The sequence below is a fragment of the Synchiropus splendidus genome, chromosome 5 (genome assembly GCF_027744825.2).
Source record: "Synchiropus splendidus isolate RoL2022-P1 chromosome 5, RoL_Sspl_1.0, whole genome shotgun sequence".
NCBI classification, from domain to species: domain Eukaryota; kingdom Metazoa; phylum Chordata; class Actinopteri; order Syngnathiformes; family Callionymidae; genus Synchiropus; species Synchiropus splendidus.
The window spans coordinates 4,675,135-4,693,126 of record NC_071338.1 but is presented as its reverse complement, the minus strand read 5'-3'; the positions used below and the strand labels follow the sequence as shown (position 1 = coordinate 4,693,126).

At 40.8% G+C, this 17,992-nt stretch overlaps 1 protein-coding gene across 5 annotated transcripts in view; it reads left to right on the top strand.

The window, feature by feature from the left end:
• LOC128758595 (breast cancer type 1 susceptibility protein homolog) overlaps positions 1-17,992 on the top strand; it is a 21,587-nt gene extending 3,595 nt beyond the window's left edge. For 3 of the 5 annotated variants that reach the window (XM_053864710.1, XM_053864711.1, XM_053864709.1), the window contains exons 4-20: positions 555-635; positions 712-800; positions 879-915; positions 1,013-1,125; positions 2,050-4,389; positions 5,135-5,208; positions 6,200-6,302; positions 6,733-6,911; positions 6,992-7,079; positions 9,583-9,660; positions 10,580-10,620; positions 10,950-11,033; positions 11,488-11,545; positions 13,416-13,489; positions 14,278-14,341; positions 15,537-15,564; positions 17,795-17,992. In XM_053864710.1, the coding sequence (XP_053720685.1) occupies positions 555-635; positions 712-800; positions 879-915; positions 1,013-1,125; positions 2,050-4,389; positions 5,135-5,208; positions 6,200-6,302; positions 6,733-6,911; positions 6,992-7,079; positions 9,583-9,660; positions 10,580-10,620; positions 10,950-11,033; positions 11,488-11,545; positions 13,416-13,489; positions 14,278-14,341; positions 15,537-15,564; positions 17,795-17,975 (3,712 nt within the window). In that variant the 3' untranslated portion in view covers positions 17,976-17,992. The remainder of the gene's footprint in view (positions 1-554; positions 636-711; positions 801-878; positions 916-1,012; positions 1,126-2,049; positions 4,390-5,134; positions 5,209-6,199; positions 6,303-6,732; positions 6,912-6,991; positions 7,080-9,582; positions 9,661-10,579; positions 10,621-10,949; positions 11,034-11,487; positions 11,546-13,415; positions 13,490-14,277; positions 14,342-15,536; positions 15,565-17,794) is intronic. The other 2 variants (XM_053864712.1, XM_053864714.1) reach the window with 2 other exon arrangements.

Here is a 17,992-nt window from a genome sequence, read left to right as displayed (position 1 = left end):
ACACATTTTTGATACTTAACATTACAATTTACATTTGGGTGACCAAAGTATTTCTGCATTTTTGCTACATTACATACAATTCAGTTAATATTTTTTCGTACATTTAAATATTAAAAAAGGAGCAGTTTGAAGAACAGTTTGTATCATTTCTGCCCCTTGGTGCTACTTTTCCTTATTTTTTCCTGACAGTGGTTGTAACTGTGTGTACTGTTAGTCATTTAGTTTAGCCATTGAATTAGTTTAGTTAGTGTTAGTGATTTCTTTTTTTTTTTTGTGGCAGCCTGTGTGTTGCTTACTTTGTTTTACCTCTCTTTTCCAGAGTAATCCTTCAGTTTCTGTGTCCATTTTCTTGAAAACCCAGAGTTTCAAGTGAGAGAAAAAATTCCTGTGTTAGCCTGAGAAGAAGCGGAAAACTGTTAACTTTCCTATCTTAGCACTGACAAAAGAGGTCACAACAACACGAAAGTCTTATAATACCCAAATATTACACATTTAAAGTAATTTGTGTTTTTATAATGTTTTACATGTGAACTGACATTGTTTCTTTATTTCAGATTTTGTATGATGAAACTTTTAGAAAGCAACAAACAACGTAGAGCAGCTTGTCCAGTGTGTAAAACAAAAGTAACCAAAAGGTATGAAGGCTTAATATAGGAGTCCAACTTATTTGCATCACCTGCATCATTTCATGTGTGTTTTTCATCTTCTTAGGAGCTTGCAAGAGAGCGCAGCATTTCAGCGGCTCGTCACTGGATTGCAAGACATGATACAAGCTTACGAGAGAGACAGTGGCCTCAACTGTGAGGAAAATGTGTTTTGTTATGGAAAATTGGGAAAGTAGTAATCGTTTTAAAATTTTGCTTGTTTTATTTTTTCAGATTTCACTGGTTTATCCAAGAATAAGGAGCTTTCATTGTAAGAAAAAAAATGCCAAAACCTATTGCACCCATCACTGTTCCCCAATTTCACACTCATTAAGACACGGTGTGTCTTTGTATTCGTCTGTTACCAGTGTCGGGACATGCAGTGAGATTGAAAGTGAGCAGTGTGAAATATCAGATGGAAAAACTGACCAACATGAAGTTGCTCATGATGACCTCACTAGATCCCCATCTACTGTTGCAGGTAAGGAGGAATATATTTTTCCAAGCATTTTTATTTGCTTTATTCCCACTTATCCACCAGATGAGGCACATCTCTGGTCCATATCCTGAGATTTCAGCCTTGATGACTGCTTTGTAGCACATTCCATGAACATATGTATACATGTACATATTTCCATTCAACTCGTGACATCTAATACACAAATCGTGGTACCTTATTACACACAACCCCTAAAGTCCACCTATCCCCAAGTGGATCACTGACCTGTGAACTAACAGGCCATGTCTCAATAAAGTTTGAAATGAACTGAGCTTTTATTTGGCACCAGAAAGTTTTTCAAACTCCCATTTAAGACTTCAACTACGACTTATTAATGTGCTATGTCCACATGAATTCTGTCAAGACCTAATCATTAGTGGTTTTTATTGCCATTGCAACTCTGAACGCTACCTGGGTGTCAAACACTGAAAAACGATGCCAGCGTTCTCTCGCCAACAGAGGCAGCCACATCACCATGGTCACATTTTTTTTTTCAAAGGAGGGGGACACTTCTACTGTATGTACTGTGCTTACTATGCCTTCCATAATGTAAAAACTAGCAAACTAAATAAAACAGAACTGATTGCTATGTACAAATGAGGAACCTCAAAGATACAGTACTGTGCCACTGGGTTAATTCAGAATTGCGTGAAGTTGCATGCAAACAACCTTGCCTCATTGTACACCAGACACACCAATTTGTATACATTAATTACCTGTGAAAAACTGCATTTGAAATGCCTGAAGTTTTTTTGTCAATTGTAAATGCTGACTCACTTAAACACTTATCAAGTAAATATTGCTACACGCAAAAGTCAAGCATATGATCAACCGTTCAGTATAATTGGCTGATGAAAGTGAAATGAACATCTGGTGACTCTCTTTTGTACTGTTCCTGTTTCCTAGCCCAGAATAGATTTGCACTGGTCATGGGATTCGAGGATGACAATCCAGCCCGTCAGCCTGATGGCTTAGACTGTGGACTTGGCGTTGTACAGCAAAGTCCAGCAATCATGCCAGATGGTTGGAAAAACAACGAAGCACTTATAAAAAGCAAAGAAATTGAAGAAGGTGACAAAAATGCTATTTCATATCTCCCAACTGGACACAAGGCGATCCATTCTGAATGTGAGGCTGGGGCTTCAGTAATAATCACGTCAGGTCAGCTGGATGGCCGAACAAGGAGAAGGTGTGCTCGGAAGAAGCAGGCTAAAGAGCCAGAGCATGTCCTAGAGCAGAAACGGAAGAAGAGTATGGAGAAAGTTGCGATGTGGCTCTCGAAAGTTCCAGCAGAGGGAGTGCTTGGACTGGAAAAGTCAACAGAAGAAGCAAACTACTCAGACAGTTCCACTTCAACGCTTGACATAAAATTGTATAATGTGGAAGTCAATTCTTCTAGTAAAGGGGATCAAGCTAAGGTCCTGGAAGAGCAGGTATTTGGGGCAGTTTACAAACGAGGGCGAAGAGCTAACAGATTTAGTTTCCATCCTCAGAAAACACCAACACCCAGTAGACCAAAGAGTATATCAAACCTGGAGAAGTTTTCTGGTGCTAGTCAGTCTGTAAGAAATTGTCATAATGTTGAGGCCAATGAACAACTGGAAAATGAAACCTGCAGCCATGTTGAGAGAGCTGCATGTGAGACTGGGCGCGACGAGACAAAAAAGATCAATGAAAGAATCATGGTTGACAAATTTCTAGAAAATGAAGCCCACAAGTGTCATGATGAAGATCGTGCTTCGCGTCAACCTCGCCGTTCGAGTAAAAGGAAGCGCAACACACTGCAGGAGTTCGACAGCAATTTGAAAGTTCCCAAGCGAGAGGGAAATTGCATGCCAAAAAAAACTGATAAAAGGCAAGGGAAAGGTGTCCAAGTGTCAAAGCCTCTTGTCCTGGAGCAAATAGATTATCAAGAAACTATTCCAAAGGCTAATGTCCAGGCTGAAGTCGTCCAAATCCATATTGAGAATTATCCTAGCAGTGAGGAAACTACTATGAGGACAACTACCAGGAGTAGCAGCCGGTTTCAATTTAATGAGGCCTTCAAAGACAAGAATGCCCCAGAATCAATGAGAAAAAACAGCAAATCGGACAAAGCACAACTTCAGGTCAAACCTCTGAGCATACTCTCAAGTGACCAAAGGAATGGTTGTATATGTGATAATTACATGCAAGGAATCGAAAACATGGATGAAAACGAAGCAGTAACACCTCTAGCGGATAAAAGTCTATGCAAGATTGTTTCTCCATCCCCTGGTTCAGCTACAGGCAAAGCTGTAACGTATCAGCAGCCTAAGGGTAGCATTGTGCATGTGAGTGAAACTACAGAGACTCGAAATGAAAGTGAAGAGGACAAGAACGATAGTGAGATGGACACAGAGCAGCTTGTTAAAAGCTTCAAATCCACAAAACGGAAGTCTTTCCATCTTGGAGATCCCAGTGAGAAGAGAAGTCCTAGTGTCGGTGAAAAGCCAGTGCTCATTAATGAAACAGTGGAGGGCGATGCTACCAGCTCTAAGAGCAAATGTGTCAAAACTACATCTCAATCTTCTGTAGGAGATGTTGACAACTCAAATTGTAGTGCTCTGATCCCGCCTTCCAACATTGAAGCAGAAGATGATCAAGCGCAGCCTTCTGGGCTCGCGTGCAGTCCTGAACAGGACTCCAGAAGTAGCCTGAGCCCTAATAAGGTGTCTAAACTGTTGTCGCATAGTTCTCCTTGCTCCAGTGTAACCCAGATTGGTGATTCAGGACTCTACCATCAGGCTGTTAAGCGTATTTCTCTTGAGCCACTCTCACAAGATGCCCCTGACAGCATGCAGAATTCTGCTTCATTGGATATTGTGAAAGGAGTGCAGAATGAACTGTCACAAGAAACCCATGCTGGTCTCCTAAATGTGTACTCGTTGATCCATGATGGTCTTGATGCCTCGCACGATTCTGTGAGAACCAACAGGCTCAGTCAGTCACTGGGTGTTCTTCCCGCCAACCAAAACCAACGAAAGGAACCCTTGAGGCTTGAGTCCCCATCAGGGTCTGAAAAATGTGACAATGACTTACCAGCTCTTGTCCAGATTTTGGAAGTATCTGCTCACGATCCTCACGATGACAATGACAGAAAACAGGGTGCTGAAAGAACTGGAGTTGTTACAGAAGAGCAGCAGTGCCTTGCACCTTCGTGCTCCAGTCCTGACTATGTTCAGTCCAGCCAAGCCTCGGTTGACTTGTTTGACCCACCAGCTATGGGTAAGTTCAAAATTGCAAACTGCATGTGCACGTATTCCATGTTATTATCCAAATTGGAATTGTGGATTGTGGAATTCACCACTAGTATGGTTCTTCAATTTATGCTATGTTTATCATGTGCTTAGATGGGTTTCGTATTGAGAGGTTTTTGTATTTCGTATTAAGATTTTTTTCACTTGTGAGTTCAACACTTCAAACAGTAACAAAGAGACTGTTTAAAAAAACACATTTTATAATGAATTAACAGCATTGAAAAATGTATTGCTATTTTAACTGAATGATGAATAAACCTCTTGGGGGCTGAATGTATGCACCAACAGATAAGGTTAAGTGGAGTTCTAAGACAAAATCATTTGGGACAACCGGGATAAAATACAATCATGGTATTGTATGCTATGATGTGTTATTAATAATGTATCAGATTTCCCTCTGCCAGAAGATGGAGATGATTTTATTTATACCAACATTTCAATTAAGACAGTTTCCTTGTAATAACTATTATAACTATATAACTATGTTATAACATTGTATAAAAATAATAGCGTCATGAAGACAATTGATTTACATCATACACACACATATTTCTCAAGACTTTGCATACATGGTCACATTACGTCTGCTGACATTTGTAAACATGTAGCACTATACTGTTGTACTAATACTATAGCATTATCACTGTACTGCACTGCTCCACGTTGCATCAATTTTATAACATAGGTTTACATTGTGCTCTCCATTTCTGCAGCTGAAGCACTGGGTCATCATAACAATGTTTACATGGACTCATCCCAGTTTTCCAGTGATGTCCTTGTAACCCAGGTAAGTGTTTTAGATTAAATTAGATAACCTTTATTTGTCCCACAGTGGAGAAATTCAATGTGTTAACAGTTAAGACATTAAAGACAGCAATGGTGGGTCTGCCACTGAAGGTGCTGCCGAGTGTCATCAGAATGTCCTTCAGGGCTTGAGACAGGTTGGCCATCATATGGATGACAGCTTGTCCACAGTCCTCCTGTCTCACACCTATTCCACTGAGTCCAGAGTGCGGACCAGTACACAGCTGCACAGCACACAGCACCAAAAAACCATTGATCACATGGAGTTGTCGTGGGAGTACTTCTGCAGGTGTCAGGATGAGGTGTTGTGGGTAAAGTCTGTGGTGTAGTGGGTGAAGAGGAAAGTAGCCAGGACCATACCCTGCGATGCCCCAGTGCAGTAAAGCTGCGTGTCCGACACACAATTCCCGGTCCTTGCGTACTGTTGTCTACTAGTTGGACAGTCCACTAATTAGCTTGTATGTTCACACCAGCCTGATTCAGCTTGTCCCCCAAGCAGAGAGGATGGTGAAATCAAAGAACGTAATTGTCACAGTGCTCCCAGCCTCCTCCAGGTGAGAGGGAGAGGTGTGGAGAGTTGTGGTGTTGTCCATGTTAAGCCAAGTAAGTTTTCTTAAAAAACAGAACAAAAATAGGTATAGAGAAGCAATAAAACACTGATTTCCTATTTTGAATGTTTGTCTCACAATTTGTGTGTGTGTGCTAAGGTTCCATTTTGCTTGAAATATTTATGTATGACTAACACACAAAACAAAAAACAAATCTGGGCTTCACACAGCTGTTTTTTTATTTTAGGAAGAATGATGCTATGAAGACATCTTCAATCTACCTGAGTGTAATAGTAATTCAGTTGTCAAGGCTATAGTAATTGTTCTTCTCCATGGTCCTCTGTCTTTAGCTGAGCTCCGGGTCTTCACATTCATACATTAATTTACACATTAACTTAACTGTTTTTTTTGTTTGTTTTTACTCAGCAGAAGATAGAAATGCAGAACGATCTGCTGACGCTGAAGAAGCTCATTGGTCTGGTCACTGAAGTTCTCCAGGAAAAGCAGGAGGACCATACAACATTCCCTGGTAAGCTGACAGATGTCTCACTCTAGTATAAGCCCAGAGGTTGTCAGATGTTATTTAATTCTACTTGTAAGCAAGGTCCATTTGGGTCTGTTAAAACTCACTTGGAGCCTCAAACATAATCCAAGTATGATACTGTATATCTGTAAGGAGCAGAGGTCCACCACCAGCACCTTGGTTTTACCTGCATTGTTCTGGAGGTGGTTTCTCAGGCACCAGTCCACAAATGAAATGTTTTCAGTTGTCCTTTTGACAGAATAGTTGCTGCATTCTGCATTTTTTTTCTGTTTTTGGCTTCTTGAAAATGTGTTATATTAAAATGTGTTTGAATTGTCCTCACTATCGATTTGTGATACTCTGATTAAAGCTGGCATGACATTTGTAATTCATAATTGCTCGTCAAACACTGATATTTCCCTTTCTCTACTTTCAGCTGTGCAACCTTTGAATGCCCTGCAGCAGAATGGAACTGTAACTTCTTTGTCACCTATGGCTCCAAAAACTGAAAAGAAGTCCATTTCATTTTCAGAAGATAGGGGAGGCACCAGAGAACAGGATAGACAGAAAGTGAAATTGACTCTGGTGTCATCTGGACTAGAGCCATTGGAGCGGGTGTGTTCTTTTTCGATGAATGAGAACCTGGTGACTACATTAAGATGGTGAGCACAATAACCTTGCTGCTCTGTTGACAGAAAATGGTGAAAATGTTTGCCAAGCAAGTCAATGCTTGTGTGGTTTCCCGGGTAACAACAGACGTCACCCATGTCATCATGTGCACAGGTGGGTGTGTTTTCCTTGATAGTGTGTCTGGAACCAGAGATACAGCAAATGGAAAATAATGAATTCTTCTTCTTTTTTAATGCATCTTTCGTAGCAGTACTGTCCATATCTGAATGGCTCTACATTCTTCAAATGAACAAATAGATTACTTCTATGTAACTTAAAACAGGCCCCAGTCATAATCAGTCAGCGTGATCCAAATTCAGAAATAAAAATAGCCTATATAATAATGTGAGAATGGTGACAGTTACAGTATTTGAATCCCCTTCAGGGTGCAGCTAGGACACATGTTCACTGATCAAGAGTGTTTTTGAGTCTCATCTTTGGACACCTTCACCTGGGCGCAGAGCCAGGGTTGATCAGACTTGTGTCTAAGCAGCGCACTCCACCATCAAATTTCTCTGCTGCCTCACTGATGTTCATGGTGGCTTTTATCACCTGTAAGCCACTGGTTCCGAAGGTGTTAAGTGTTGGGTGCAGACTCTGCCCTGGCAATCCTCTGTGGCCAACCATGAATGGCTTGCAACCGGCTTCTAACAACTCAGCCTGCAGGCCTCAGCCTGCTCCAGTTACTTCGCCCGGCTGCCTTAATCCAGTTTTCCCAACGGATTGTTAGTTCCTGTCGCCCCACTTGCTTTGAACTCCCGGATGTTCAGACCATGTCCACCCTGAGTGTTGTGCTCGTGATATTATCTGGGAACATCAGCTCCATGCAAGGTCCACAGTAGCATATGGCCACCGTTCAGCTGCGGCACTTCTCCTCCACTTCTGCCCGGAACTCACCCTGGATGATCTGCCTCTTCTCTCTCCCTTGGCCTCTGTGGTAGCATGATGTTGTATGGACTACCAAGGCTTGCTTGTCCAACAGCCAGTGAGCCCACCAAAATGCCATGACTCATCAAACTATTCCTGATCGTATTCCTGAGGTTGTTGTGGCTGCACCAGGACACCAGCCAGTCCATCTCTTATGTAAGTGGACTCATTTCCATCTGAGATGAGCCTGATAATGGTGGTGTCATCCGCAAACATGGTCATCTTAACGGACTGGTGGCTGGAGGTGCAGCAGTGAGAAGAGCCATGGAGAGAGTACACAGCCCTGAGGAAACCCAATGTTGAGGGTCCGAGTGTCTGATACAGTTGTCCCCAGCTGCACGCACTGGCTACAGCCACTCAGGAAGTCCGTAATCCACCTTCAGTGGTAGTCAGGCACGTTGAGCTGACCAAGCTTGTCTTGAGAATCGTATTGAAAGCTGAGCTGAGGCCATGAACAGGATCCAGGCATAGGTTCCTGGGGAGTCCAGGTTCCTCAGAAAGAAATGAAGGGCCTGGTTAACTGCATAATCTACTGATCTGTTTGCTCGGTAGGCAAACTGCATTGAATCCAGGAAGGGAGCAGTGATCGATTTCAGGTGGAATCGAACCAGGCGCTCAAAGGATTTAATGACCACAGACATCAGTACCCCTGGTCTGTAGTCATTCAGTCCTGTTAACCTTGGTTTCATTGAGACGGGAACAATAGTGAAGGATTTAAAGCAGGCTGGAACATGACAGGACTTCCGAGGATGCATTGAAGATGTCTGTGAACACCTGAGCTTGTTCATTGGCACAATGCTTCAGGATAGCAGGAAACTCTGTCTGTTCCGAGGGTTCAGCTTCCTAAACTGATGGAGTACGGCCTGCTCCAGAATGTCAAGAGAATGAGGGGAACAAGTGGGTGTGGCTCGTCAGTGACTGTTTTTCATTGTTGTTTCACCAAGAGACGCTACAGTCCTTTGCTGCAAAGTGGAAAGGTTAGGGAGAGTCCACAGAGGTGTTGCGGCAAAATGGCTGCTCGAAACAACGGTAATTCATTCAAGTCCTGCCCAAGAGTGAGGTTGGTCAGAGTGGAAGGTGAACATGCCCTGTAGTTTGTGACTGCCTTGAGCCCTCTCCACACTGCACTTGAGTCATTGGCTGAGAACTGCTGCCTAAGTTTATCGGAATATACAGCCATAGCTTTCTTCAGCTCCCTCCTTAACCGATACCTCAGCTGTTAATATCACTTCCTGTCCCCACTCTTGCCACCGGCCTTTTTCTCCACTCTAATCTGGCTGACTTTCAGGGTGAACCAAGGTTTGTCATTTGCATAACTGACATTGGTGGTATTATTATTATTATTATGCTATTTTTTATTTATGTTCATTTGTATTTGTGGACATTCTAAAGATATACATTACTTCCTGTCACATGACCTGCTGCATAAAAAAACGCACACACACAAGCTGGAACTTTGGGTTTTTCTGCTCTGACAGCAGCAGACTTGACAAATGTCCCAATGATTTTTGAGGGTTTGGAGTTTGATGAGTTTTACAGGCTCAGTATTTGTCTCTTTTGGCTGAGCTGCTAAATGTTGTATGACATATACATGTTTTTCTTATAAAAGAAATTATTGATGACAGTATTTATTCCAAAGACAGATGCCAAAGGTGTCACTGACATGTTCTAATTGTGATCTCCCCTCAAGATGAGCAGTTGGTGTGTGAGCGAACACTCAAGTACTTCCAAGGTATCTCGAGCAGGAAGTGGGTGGTTAGCTTCCATTGTGAGTATCAATTACCATCACATTAATCAACTTTCAGGTACTTTCCATACAGCTGTACACCATTGTTGAGGTCATTGTATAAAAAAAGAACAGACCAAACGCACAAACAGTGACAGTCAGTGACAACCATTCATTTTCTTAGACTACTTTGTAAACTTGTTGTTGAGACCAGCCTTTTTCATGGTCTCCTGTGTTCTCATTAGTCTGTGGACCTGGTCTTGGATTCTCCTGGTGTTACCCATATTGGGCCGACCCAGTAGTCTCAAAGTCTGGTATAATAATATTATTATTATTATTATTATTATTATTATTCTTATTGTGTTAACAAGTCATTCATATAGATCTGTATCATATTTACCATGTCACTGCCAACATTTCCTATAATATGTTTTTTTTTTTTTTTTTTTTTTTAATGTCATGGCATGGTCAATCTCCGAGTGCAGCAAGTTTAGTGGCACACAACCGAACATCAACTGAGACAGATAATGCCACACCAACAAATACTTTATGTATAACAGCAAACCATTTATAGGACAGTTGTAATGTACATTTTTTATTATGGTATTTGGGTGAGATACTGTGACACATAGTGATGGACTTGACAGCAAGTCAATCAATTAAAGAATAATGCATCAGTGTTCTTTTATAGAGTTACAGTGGTGGGAAAACGTTCTCGGGCTCCCCATGCATTCTACTTTGAGTTAATGGCAGGAATCCTTAACACATTTTCCCAGGTTTTTCATTAGACTTTATTTGAGATCACGTCAAATTTTACGGGTGTCCAACTTTTTCCGTCACTTTATAAGCCGATGAGTGATCAGCCAACCTTCAGTCATTTTTACATCTTCACATTTGCCACTGATCTGATCTTCGCTTGTTAACAATTTAGGCTCATCAGCTCTTAATGTTCACTCCACAGGGATTTCTGAGTGCTTCAGACAAAAGAAATTCCTTGATGAGGTATGGCTGCCTTTGTGCATAAAAGTGTAAATGATTTACTGTTCATCCATTCAGCCTGATGACTGCATTTTCTTATTCTGTTTCTCCCTGTAATGCACTACCACGCAGACTTCCAATCTATAAAGTAATTAGATGAGGATTTTGAGGCCTGTCTTGGAGACACATCTGTGGCTTGAATAATCTGTCCATTAAATTCAATATTAGCCCTACCTTCATGTCGCTGAAGTCAATTGTTACAAAGAAGATTTCAGCAGTATTTTAAAAAAAGGATGTATTTATTTTCATTCAAAGAGGTTGCTCCCTCACTTTTCTCTTTCTGTTTTTATTAGCAACCCTTTGAAGTGAAAGGTGACGTTGTGAATGGACATAACCACCTTGGTCCAATGAGAGCTCGAACCAGTGACGAAAGTCATGTAAGACCCTAAAATGGGAATATTAAGCTGTGATTCCTTGTGTGTTGTTCACTTCCTCCAGTGGTGTGTTATTGTTTTTTAGTCAAACAATTATCGTTCATATTATGCCTGATCAATGATAGGAGTAGACCTTACCAATAAGTGTGTTTAAATCTGTATTGCACCTTTTTTAGTGATGATGTAGCAATCAGCCATTGAAGTCAATATGTCAAGGGGAACATAACTGAAACAGAATGAAGCAACACATGCTCAAACCATTTATATACTGGACCAGTAATAGCAGAAAAAAAACAACTCTTATTCACAGTAGAGACAGAAAATTGTACTAAGTGCTGTATTAATTTACTGTAAATAAAGGTCATAATAATAATCTCAATTTACCTCTAAATGTCCATCTAATACAAATTTTTTTTTCGGATTTGCTTTGACCGTGTTCATTTTTCGCTCCCTCCAGCTTCTGATGAAAGGCTACAAGGTCTGCTTCCAAGGGCCTTTTACAGACATGACTATTGGTAAGCAATGACTTCTATTAAGAAAATGTTTGGTTCCCAAGGTGAAGTCAGATGAGTATCATGCATTTTATAATTGAATGCACGAATAAATAATCATTTAGTCAGATTTTGTGAGAAATTGAAACTACATTTGTTTGAACGTTGGGTATCATTACTGCGTGCATCCTTAGTATCTACAATCAGCAAAGAACTCCACCAACTGTGGTCAATGAATCAATGGGTCATGGAAATGTTATTGACCACATGACTAAACTTCACACGGCAGCCTTGGTTTGGGTGTTTGGTGCTCTTAAAATGCTTTTGAACCACCTGACAGCAGCCACTTGGATTGATGGCCAATTTGGGTAAAACTGTAAAAGACTTCATTGACTTTGTGTGATTGAATACAATAAAGAATAAGCATCTTGAAAAACAAATAAGATAAAAAAGAAGTAAATTCACTAAATGCCACTAGTGCCAAAATGTACTGAGTCAGTTGCAGTGTTTTCCTGTTTTTGTTGTACAACAGCCAAACATTTTATGCTCCTTCAAGAGTAATGCGAACTAGTTATTTGAGTTGTAGGACTACTTCGTCTTTGTCATCTACCCTTTCTTTAAGTTCCAGGTCACCTGACACATAGGCTTATACTGTATAGTAAGGCTGAACTCTGTGGGCACAAGTGGATCATCATCAAGTGGTTCTGATGTAATCAGCTATGATGGTCACATCTCAAACATGTTTAGCCTTTGATGATGAAACTTGTATACTTGAGTGCTCCTTCTGCGGTCTCTCTGGAGCTTCAGAATCATGATCGGCTTTATTGCCATGGTCAGTGGGGATCCCACCAACTAGGAAAGTGCAGTCAAAAACATAATAATAGTACTTATCATAATAAAATAAAATAAACTGAAACAACAACTTATAATAAATAACCCACAAACAACAAGGGCTGTTCACAAATTCATCAATGTGACAGCCGAGGGGAAGAAGCTGTTCCTGATTGACTGCCGCCTCCTGCCAGAGGGAAGTGGGACAAATGGTCCATGACCAGGATGAGAAGGGTTGGCTCTGATCCCACCTGCACGTGTCTGGGTCCTGAAGACGTATAGTTAATGAAGAGGTGGCAGACTGCAGCCGATCACCTTCTCAGCAGAACGCACAATGCGATGCAGTCTGCCTTTGTCCCTGGAGGTGGCGCTGCTGTACCACACAGTGATCAAGGAGGTGACGATGGCTGTGTAGAACTCCACCAGCAACTTTGTTGGCAGTTGTTTCCTTAGCTGCCACAAGAAGAACATTCTCTGCTGGGCCTTCGTGATGAGGGACCTGATCGTCAGCTCCCATCTGAGGTCCTTGCGCCACCTTGAGTTATAGATCATGCAGCGTGACACAAGGAACGTTCTGTGTTCTTTACGACTGATCCACTCCCAAATCTTGGTTTAATAATAATGGTTTTTGGAATATCTCCAACATGTAGCTATCACGGCTGTGTCTCCGAACGCTGCATGAGTTTCTACTCCTGTGAGGTTCTGACACTACAGCATCGAAAAGGAAAAAGGAAAGGAAACATTTATTTGACTCAATTTCATTTTTTGACCTATCGTTCAAAAGAACACACAATTCTGATTGAGTTGACAAATCAATTTATTGACCAGCCCAAATTACCACATTATCTTTGTTTTGTTGTGTTTGCATTGTATATCGTTTGAAATATAATGCAAAGAAAAAATTCACAGCATTGTCCAGTTTGCTGCTGGTAGAAAAGACAGCCGATTAGAGAAGCCCTGTTCAGCATGTAACATTGATTTGACCTACCATACAAACGGAACAACTCTCCGTCTAAATTAGCACTAGTTCTTTGAAAGTGACCTGTGTGTGTATCCTTCTCAGATGAAATGGAATGGATGGTTGAGCAATGTGGAGCAGCAGTGGTCAAAGACCCACTTCTCTTCAAAACTAACCAGGTGAGATTGCCTTGTTTTGGTGAAGCCAGTGGTCAGAAGATGAGTCCACACTAGGGATGGGCCATATGGGCAAAACAATAAATAAATCGATTTTTCTGGCACACTACAGTCTGTTTTGAAAGGCCAACTGTTTTAGGATGAAACTTACCTGTTGAAGTTGAAGTCTTAATTGTCATAAGTGGTCAGTTGTTGTGCATTGTGCTGTCTGTCTTCTGTCCCCGATGTATCTCATGTCTCTTAACAGGTTAACTATGGACCCATGTAGACTAATTTCCTCAATGCTATTATAGAAATATTAGAAATAATGTTAATGAATTATCATCAAATAAACCATTTATTAATCCATATTAAATTCTCAAACCTATTATATAAAGTGGCAATTAAGTAATTTTTTTCTGGGATTACAGATAAAAATCCATGATTCTCTTTCCTAAAATAAAGGTTTTTCATTGGCTTGATTGATGATTTCACAAATGAGTGCGAATTTGTTGATGGTCCCTAACTTCTAGTGTTATACCGTTAGCGCCCCATGTGAGACAGTTTGCTTGCAATACACTAATCTCATGATACGACACAATATTCAGCTCACAATAGGATACGATATATTGCTTAAATCTGGACGCTGAAGAGGTTTTGTAGGTTTTAAATGTGTTCAAAATATTTCTCCTTCTATCATTGACCTTTGCACGTCCTAATTACTGAGCAAGCTTTGCATGTTTAAATTAGCCAGTCGATGGGGAACATTCATGCTTCATTTTGCATCTTTCCTTTGTTTTGTTTCCTTCCAGCACAAGTCTGTTCAGTTGGTCATTGTCCAGTCCCGGCCTGAGTTGTGGTTGTCCACACACAGCAGTGAGTCTTCACCTTTGTCTTATGTTTTATGCCCTTGTCTCAGCTACACAAACTTTGTCAATGTTTCTTTCATTCTGATCTTCAAACAGACTGAACATGTGCTGTACCTTGTTTTGTGCTTTAAGTTGTGTACCGTTGCTTTATTTTATGGGCAAATTGATTTTTGGACTAAGTTATATTTGTTTAGTCTTTTTGTTTTTTTTTATTTTCTTGGTGATCCAAAAAATGATCCAATCTGTGAGCCCAAATCTTGATACTGTCTAAACCGTGAGATTTTTGATCTGTTGTACCCCAAGTTACAGGTGGGAAGACCCATCAGTCATTGTATGAATTTCACCCATCTACCTATTGACAGAGTGAAAAGGCAGTCTTTAAAGAGACTGTGTATGAGAGTGGGGGCATGAAGTTCCTTGTCAAAACCGTGAGGCCTAAGACAGTCTGTACTGCAGAGCTAAAGTCTAACGCGACGTCTCACTTCATTTCACTCACACATTTCACTTCACTTTGACACTCGTTTGTTCCATTTCGTGCCGAAAACTAAATGCTGAATTAAATAAATACAAACCAAGATGTAAAGAGATAAATAATCATTGTTATGAAGTTGAGGTAAAGAATGTTAAAATTTGGTCTTGAAATTCCCCAAACTAGAACAATGACAAGTCATGTGAAATTATGATGAAATTGAAATGGTTATTTAAAATAAATAAATATGCATGTTGTCATATAACCCACCCCTTTCTGGAGACATTTTTAAACAAATACATTTAGTTTCAACAAAGAGAGTCACTAGCTGTAATTATTCACAAATTTAAATCTACTGGATTTTCAACTATGCACAATTGTGCTTTGACCAGGTTCCTTTGGTGGTGTGCCTTGGGATGTTTTCTGTCAACCAAGTGTCTCCACCTCTGCCTCTTCTAACTCTGCTTCTTGTCTTTGTGGCAATAAAAACAATGCAAAAACGTTTTGCAAGAACGAAAAAAACCTCCCTTCTCGGTTTTGTTAACTGCACAAGAGGAAGCGCTACAGGTCTATGCCGGCAGAAGTATCCTCTAGTTAGGTGTCCTCTGGTTTTTAATGGGACTGCGTGCCGGAGCATTACTGCGACTGCTGTTGCGTTTAGGGCAGATGTAGAGGTCTGACATTTCATGGTTTACATTTAACACCGTTATTATTTTGTTTGTGTTTCTAATAGATGTAAAACATGAATTTTCAACTGAAAAGTAAGTGTTACTGGACTGAAAAGAATGACTAAAGTGTTTTCGGTAACTCTTGACTTAAAATACAATGAGTTTTCGTTGACTTCCATTTCTAACGTTCTTCCAGCATTTTCCCGGTCTCTCCTGTCCTCCTAGCTCTCTCTCTGTCATTCACAAACATGTATTCTGTCTTGGTTCCACTGAGCTTCATTCCTCTTCTCTTCAGCTTCATTTTCACTCTCACTATAGATCACCGTATCACCAGCAAACATCATGGCCATGGCAACTCCTCCCTAACTTCATCGGTCATTTTGTCCAGAGCAATACCATGTTTATACAGCAACAGTAGACTGTGTGAAACTTCATATCTGGTGAAACCAGGTCTATGCAGTGATGCTGTCTCTCATTGCCTCTGGCAGAATTGGGCGATGTTGTTTTAGTAATAATGCCTGGTTTGGTAGAAACCAGGCCTCAGAGATCATCATTTCTGCAGAAAAAGAGAAATTGTGAGTGTTACTTACAGCAGCAATTTCTCAGTACCAATTTGTCTGGAGACAGTCATGTGTGATGTGACAACATTAGATCATCGCCAAAGTGAAGATATAGTACGGATTGTTCCAGTCACATTCTATAAATCTTTGCCAAGGGCACTGAGCATTTGTCACACAAGCAGATCAAAAGCGCTACTGAGTTGTTATTAAACCTGATGCGCCTCTTATTTGACCTTCATGATAGAATGATTGAAGGTTCCTTCACCTACCCGCAACACCAAATAAATGTGCTCCAAAATGTAAACTCATAAAGAATAATTGTCACGAAGCAAGCTAGGTGAATCAATGTTTGAAACTACTACGAAGCAGAATAGAAATATGGTATAAAGCTGCGGCATCATTAATAATCAGGTTGAATGATCAGTTTGATCTTTTTGTTCTTTTTGGTTATTACTGTTGATTACCTTTCGGTATGTCTAGGTTCTTTGCATATGTTGGCAAAAATCTGTTCATTGGTCTTAGTTGATTTTTTTTTCCTGCCCCAATATTTTTATGATTTTTTTTTTTTTTTTTTTTGCCACGATTACAGTAAAAAGGGTCATGCAAAATCTTATGTGTGGTCTGTAAGACTAATTGCAAATACAGAGTAATAACACAAATAACTGAATAAAACTGAAAAATTGTTCAAAAACCCCAAAGTACATCTTTCAAAGTGGTACAGCGTGTTGCGGAGGGTAGTAATGTTCCTTATTAATAGTCCATCCTCACCCCTACGTTGGAGCAAGAAAATATCTTTTAGAAAGCACTTTCCTTTCCTCACAGTGAAAGAAAGTTCCCATATTCTGACCACATTTTAAGCAGAACAGGAATATTTCCATCAATTTTGTTCTGCTCTTCCCGAGTGTTGCATGTAGGCATTAGCCATTTGTATTTTTAAGGACTGTCGTGCACATTGCTTTCGCTGAGCAGGAACTTGCAAATTAGATTCAGAGGTATGAGTTGGATCATGATAAAATTAAAACTGTGATTTTGAAATAAAATGGTGGCTTTGTTTTTGCCATCCCTTCCATCCCGTTTTATAAGACTGTCTGAAACAAATAAATTTTCTGCAAATAGCATGCCAACTTATTCCAATGACCTTAACCACCAGTGTTACATCAGCGTGCTCTGCCCTCTACCAAGGCTTTGCATCATGGCATAAGCGCGGGGATCTGCCCGGCCACTAAGCCAAAGTAATGTGCTCTTCACCCAGCAGGGGGCAGTGTGCCTCCACCTACAAAAGACGAGCGCACCTGTGCCCTCATCTAATTAAAATAAAACAAATCCGAGCGACCGGACGACAGTCGTGTTGTTGAGTCAGATCTACTCTGGGTGCTGGAGGAGGCAGCTGCGCGGCAGGAAGCTGCCAAGGAGGCGTCAACGACGCTCCAGAAGCACGCACATTCAGGTGCACCGGTGACCCCACGCCAACCTTGTCGCATCCGGTTTGACAATAAAATGCAGACATTGTGCTACACATGTCTGAGATCAGGGGAGAAACAGGACTGCTTATGGAAGTGCATGTTCTCCTCAGCTTTGGCTCAATGCCCAGAGGTTAAACCATGATGCCAAGCCCTGGTAGAGGGCTACGGACACTTTATGGCTTCACAAATTAAAAGGGAATTTCTGCTGTGGCTTAGACAAGTTTGAAAACACTGACTCAATGTATAGTCAATAGAATAAAATGCTGCTCAGTTTTTAATTGAATATTCTTCTCACCTCAGGTGTACAAGCAACAGTTGTGACTCGAGCGTGGTTGTTGGACTCCGTGGCAACCTACACCCTCCAGGACCTCAACAGCTACACAAGATGAATTCACATCACTCTAGCCGTGTTACAAATCTTCATTTGAGCTATTTGTTGACAATGTTGTTTGTTTTGCAGGTGACCCTTGTGTGTGTATAAAGTTTATCCATGTTTGA